General features: G+C 39.2%; 1 protein-coding gene across 1 annotated transcript in view; it reads left to right on the top strand.

The window, feature by feature from the left end:
* gpc6a (glypican 6a) overlaps nt 1–5,406 on the top strand; it is a 127,817-nt gene extending 122,411 nt beyond the window's left edge. The window contains exon 9 of the mRNA XM_035652098.1: nt 201–5,406. Within this exon, the coding sequence (XP_035507991.1) occupies nt 201–424 (224 nt within the window). The 3' untranslated portion in view covers nt 425–5,406. The remainder of the gene's footprint in view (nt 1–200) is intronic.
* The last annotated feature ends 478 nt before the right edge of the window (nt 5,407–5,884 follow it).

Raw genomic sequence — 5,884 nt, 5'->3', positions numbered from 1 at the left:
CACCACCAATATCACTACTAGAATGCATGGATGAGTTTCATTGTGCTGCTTTCTGGTGACCAGTGCTTGATTCTATATTATACTCTTCTATTTCTTATACTATAATCTCACTTCCACATTGCCATGGACCAAACTAATAGCTGCTTGTGATGGTATTGTTTTTAATGTAAATTTTAATTTGTGTGATTTTGTTGCTTCAGGTGACGAGGGCAGCAGTTCTGGCAGTGGCAGCGGCTGCTCTGACGGCTGCACAACAGAGTTTGTTTTTGTTGGAACAGAGGCTCCTGTGATCGGAGCCGACAGAAGTGATGAACGTGCAGCAGCAGCAGCCGCAGGCAAGTCACTTTCTCGCGGACCTTCCCTAATGTTGGTGATAGTCGCCCTCACAATCCCACTCTGGGCAATGAAGACTCAATGGAGATAATATATGGGTGTGGCCTGATCACTGACTTTTATACTGTTACATACAGTATGTTCAACAGCAAGTTCTACTGCTGTTCCCTCACTGGACATGTAGAACCTTCTGGAAACCTGTCGAGAACTTACTGTGTGGTATGGTAGGACTGGAAGTTTGTGCAGTGCTGCATCCTGCTCGTCCCCCAAAGAATGCTTGGTGCCATCAATGAACCAGCTTTCACATCTCTGAAAAAAGATAATGTGGTATTTTCGCATTATTCTAAAGTGGGGTTTGAAGAACATGCTTCTGTTTTAGACAGTGAAAACCACTGGATCTGATTTTTCAGATAAAAGGGGAATCTATTTTTCTTTTCCTTTGTATGATGAAGTTGTGAAAACGAGACAAAATCCATTTTATCCTATTAGTCTTGTCCCCCTCAAACAAAAAGGAGAAAGTCTTACTGTGTGCATGCATGGAAATGATGTTAACTGACAAAAAACATTATTTTTTTTTTTTTTTTAAATGCAGGCTACACAGTTTTGGATTGGTTGGTACAGGATTGTAAAGTGCTAGCAGTTCACCTGGTTTCCCGTTTGGTCATATCAGTGTGGCTTCAGGAAGCAGCAGTTCTTACAGCCACTTTATAGTTGCACATTTAATTATCTCTAAAAAAGTGCTAATGTACTGCACTAAGAGAACTACTTTGCACAGATTATTTTTGTTGGCTTCATAAGTTTATAAAGCTACAGGAAACATCCACCCCATAGAGAAAGAAGATCTATATTTTCAGATCATTTAACTGATTGTATTGTACTTATAAACAGTTGCAGTATGTATTTCACTGGAAGGTACTGTAATGTAATCTTACTGGTTTAGTTAATCGCTTAATTTTTTTAAATAAATGTAATATTTGTTTTTACAAACAATTTGATCATGTGTAAAATGAAAAAAAGAGAGTTTTTGCAACAACACTAAGCCATTATACTACAATTGCCTGCTAACAATATTCAGTTACCTGATTTACTCTTTTCAGTTTGGATACTCAACATCCTTTTTATTTCTCAGAGGACTATTAGTAATATTAGGTAAGTGTTAACATTTTGACTTATTTTCCTGGCTCCCTTGCTTTAATAATTTATGATTATGATTTATTGTGTTTGTTTATGTCATTTGTTTATATAACACATAAGAAAGGTTACCCATTCATTGTAACCCTAGTCCTGTGAGCTCACATGCAGCCCTCTGACTGGGGCTGCAGGTTTACCTAATTCCAACCTAAGATTTGGCCAATCAGAACCACCCCTAAAACCTAAAAACTACAGGTTGTATGAGTGGTAATTTTTCTTAAGAGCATGTACCAAGCCAGCAAAAGAAGCAAGGTGCCAAGGTTTGAGGGCTCTGACTGTACTCTCATAACTAGGGTTACTATTCATTCACCTTCATTCCATCTCCTACAGGTTTTGACCTCAAACAGGCTCTAGAGGTTTCAAGGAGCAAAGCCAATAGTTTGCACCCCACCAACATAACTTGATGGCTGTGACCTCTTGTTACACAGAAAAGACAGGTCCCAGAAATGTTGCAGGGATATTATAGAAACAAACAAAGGGGCAAATGTTCACTGTTCCACAAAAGAGGGCTGTTGAGGCAGCCACCCTCATGCTGGAGTGTGGCTGGAGGATCCAATCCCATCAGCTCATAAGCACCTGAAATGCTTTCATATAGCCAATAAGCACGGCTCTTGTCTTAATAGGGGCCTTCCCCCAAATCCATCGCTGTGACAAAGTGACAGCAGCTGTGAGCATCTCAGACCACACACTTCCTGTAGCATAAGCCAGCATGAGGCGAGAGAGAAAATAGCATTAATCTGCACCCTCCAAAACCTGAAAAAATATCTGATGTTCTTAGGCACAAATGACAGGTGCGGGTGAAGTGCAGTGCTTTTGTGGTCCCTTCAAATGAGCACACAACTAGAGTAGACTGATATCCACATTGCCACATTTTGCATCAGCAATCTGGTTGTCTTCACAGACAGCACCTTAAGGGAAATCTTGCCTCAGTGGGCTCACATGACTCAGAAGAGAGACCCCCCCCGAGCACCACAGGCAGCTCCCACTGCAGAACAGATGGACAACCATTTGACCTCTGCTGCCTCACTCCCTGCAGAAACTGCTTTAGGAGAAGGTGACTAAACAGCAGCCTTCCACCAAAACTAGCATGATACAATTAAACCAATGATGCGTAAACTTTAATTGCAAAATGCGGCAGGCTTCTATCCAACCGAAGCCTGAGGAAAGACAACATTGAGGTCCTCCCCACTGTCAAACTGCCCAGTGTAGTAAACCAATGCATGGACAGACAGTGTGTTTCCATCAACCAGTTTTTTGTATATTTTCAATTAAAAACTGAAAACACCAGATATTGTTAAAACATTTTTACTCTGTGCTGAGGTCAAAAGTTGGCGTATAGATTAAAACAAAATGCAATGAAAGTGCAATGGAAAGAGAGTCGAAAAACAAAAACCTTCCTAAAAATGCATGAAACAAACATAAATGCCCATTTCCATCACATTTTCCACATGGTTTCCATCGTTTAAAAGTTTGACTGCTGCTCTTTTACGTCATCTCAACATCTTGACTAGAGTAGACTCGAGCTAGTATTAAGATATTGTGAAAACCATCACTACCAACATATTAATATCAGTATCACAACCAAGACATAGTCACTGAAGAGGAAGACATCGGTAATAAAATTATAAAGGAATAAAGGAATTACTTTACACACAGTCCAGGATGCTAAAAGGAAACCAAGATAGTCTTAGGAATGGATGCGAAAAAAGTGAACCAGTACTCAACAGTAAAGCCAGGCAGCAGAATTGAGAGATGACAACTAAGAACATAATCTGCTGAGAAGTGGTTACCAGCGGAAAAGTGGGAGACCTCCTCAACATAAGTTGAGGTGTGGAAAGAGCTAAAATGGGGCCATGTACCATTCATCCAGCCACATACTCCACTACACAGTGATACTTGAGGGGAAGGAGGCCATCTTCATCTCATCAAATTCATATTGTTGTCCCTGTTACTCATTCAGTCTATATGAAAGTAGATGCTTGGTTAGAAGGCAATAAGTATTTTTAAGATCTGGGTCAGTGAATTGGCTGATTGGCTAAAAAAAGTACATACAGATATCTGTGCATACAGCAGGGGTGACTAAGCAAGCCTTTTGAGCCCATTCAAGGTCAAAGCCTGTATGAGATAAGATGAACAGGAGGAGGTGCAGGGGAAACTAAACACACAAACACATTTTACTCACCTCTCAAAATCTAAAATGGTGTTTATACAGAAGTTATATGGGTTACAGTCTAGTGCCATTTTCTCTTGGATATTTTTGGTTTGCCCATGTGGCCTCTGCCAGATCATGGTATCTTAACATGAGCACAGAGAGCCCACCACCAACTGTGTTCAATTCATTAGCAAAAGCACTGACTGGTGCTGTTTCAGGGGGTCAGACAGATGAGACAGATGGGAGGTAGTTAAACAGGATGGATGTCCAGCAGTAACTATTTATAACTTGCTGAATATTGAATAAAATACAATTAAAGTAACTAGCTGTCAGTGCTGATGTGCAGCAACGGTTATCCTGATCGGTTAGGATTCCCCCACCCAGGAGTACAGTCCTGGATAGCAGATAATTGCACTGAAGGAGGTTTCATGTAAAAATCATGCTCTGTTACATGGGACCGTGATATTTAAATTTTAGGTTTAAACGTTTACATTGCTCAGAGAATATATCTACACCTGTTGCAGAACGCTCTGACTTTTAGAACTAAAACACAAATAGATGTTTTGTCAGCACTTTTATTTTGGCATAAAGTGCATTGTCGTATTGATTTAATTGGGCAGTAACAGAGTTGCATTCATCTCACCTTTGTGTCACCATTCTGTAATTGGTAAATGAAATAAATATACAACAGGATGAGAAAAGTTGATTAGAAGTGCAAGTTACTGTGTTATATTGCTGCAGTCAAATATATAAACTCAGTTTACAAGTATTAAAGAACATTGTGGAAGCAGATATTTCTGAGTCAGGGTTGGAAGTGAGGCGGAACAATCAGTACAGTGTGTGTGTTCAATAACAAGGCAGGAAGTTAGCCGTCTGGCTTCAGATACTGGCATTGTTTAAGCTTTGGCACGGCTGCCTCCTCACTGAGGCTTAACGACTACATTTTTGAAAGTGTAAAAACTCAGTCAGCATCTGCAGCCATACAAAAGGTCCAATGCACCCGTAAGCGCCTCTACACGATTTGTGATTTCAACAAGAGTTTTGGATGAGTAAGGCTAAGGCAGGTCTTTACTGGTGTTCCTGAAAGAAAGTACATTAAAAAAATTCTGTTTCAGAAGTAGGTTGAATTTTTCCAAAGAGCTTGTATCGGTACAAACAACAGTCTCCTCTCATTACAACGAGAGGAATGTTCATGCCATTTTCCACTGCCTTGTGTATTCCTCTGTCTCTCCTGACAAGCTACATTATCCTGGTCAGACATACAGTATCACTGTCTGAGATGCTTCAGTGCTTAAGTTAATTTGTCGGTGAGCCATATGTATTTTTTCTTTTGTCTCGTTCATTCTCTTTGGCATTTGAAAAAATTGAAAAAAAAAAAAGAATAAAATCCTGGTTGACTGAAGTTTTTTTACAGAATGTTTAGAACAAAATGTGTTATGCAAGGTCATTTTGATGTTAATCGTTTGCTGCACTTTTGCTAAAACATATGCTGTGAGTGTGGTACTGTTGTGATTTGCAAAATCAGATAACTATGGAGCACATTAAGATATTTGGAGCTGTCGGTGCACGGTGTTTGAAGTGTTTTGGGGGAACTGAAGTTGATGGTTATACAAGCAGACATGCCTTACCATTTTTAAAAGACTAAAATGGATTGCTTATTTGGCTTTTGTTACACATTCTTGTATACAGAAAATAATACAAAGGTAATAATAAACATTTTATTAAAAAAATCACTTTGTTTACTGTAGTTTTCTTTATTATGTCTCCATTTATCAGTGCTGTACTGTGAAAACTATGTATCTCCATTGTTCAGGAACTAAGAAAAAACAATCTCTTTCTGTTTAGTTCGCTTATTTTTACAATATCTTGCAAACCTCTGGGAAAAATGCTGGGGTGTCTACAGTGAAGTTGTGGCATGGAAACACGACCACTACCTTGCATATGGGAAAAAAACAATAACTTTTAATGCACTCTAGAAGTAGAGAAGGTCAGAGAAGGTCAGCTCAGAAAAAGAGGTGTTTTCTGAGCTGACCTTTCAAAACCGTTCAAAATCAATGTTGAAAAATAAATCACGTATATAATGTGACAACGCTATAGTTAAAGTTTAGTTCAGTCAGACAACTCACGTTTGAAATGTTAATTACAGCAGTATAGTATAGTTATATTATGTCTAGGCTCCGACCTCATCACTCCCCACAGATATGTTTA

Source organism: Morone saxatilis, unplaced genomic scaffold (assembly GCF_004916995.1).
Source record: "Morone saxatilis isolate NCDOM2014 unplaced genomic scaffold, NCSU_SB_2.0 Contig11, whole genome shotgun sequence".
NCBI classification, from domain to species: Eukaryota; Metazoa; Chordata; class Actinopteri; family Moronidae; genus Morone; species Morone saxatilis.
Note: the sequence above shows the minus strand (reverse complement) of the source record. Positions and strands in the feature narration are given on the sequence as shown.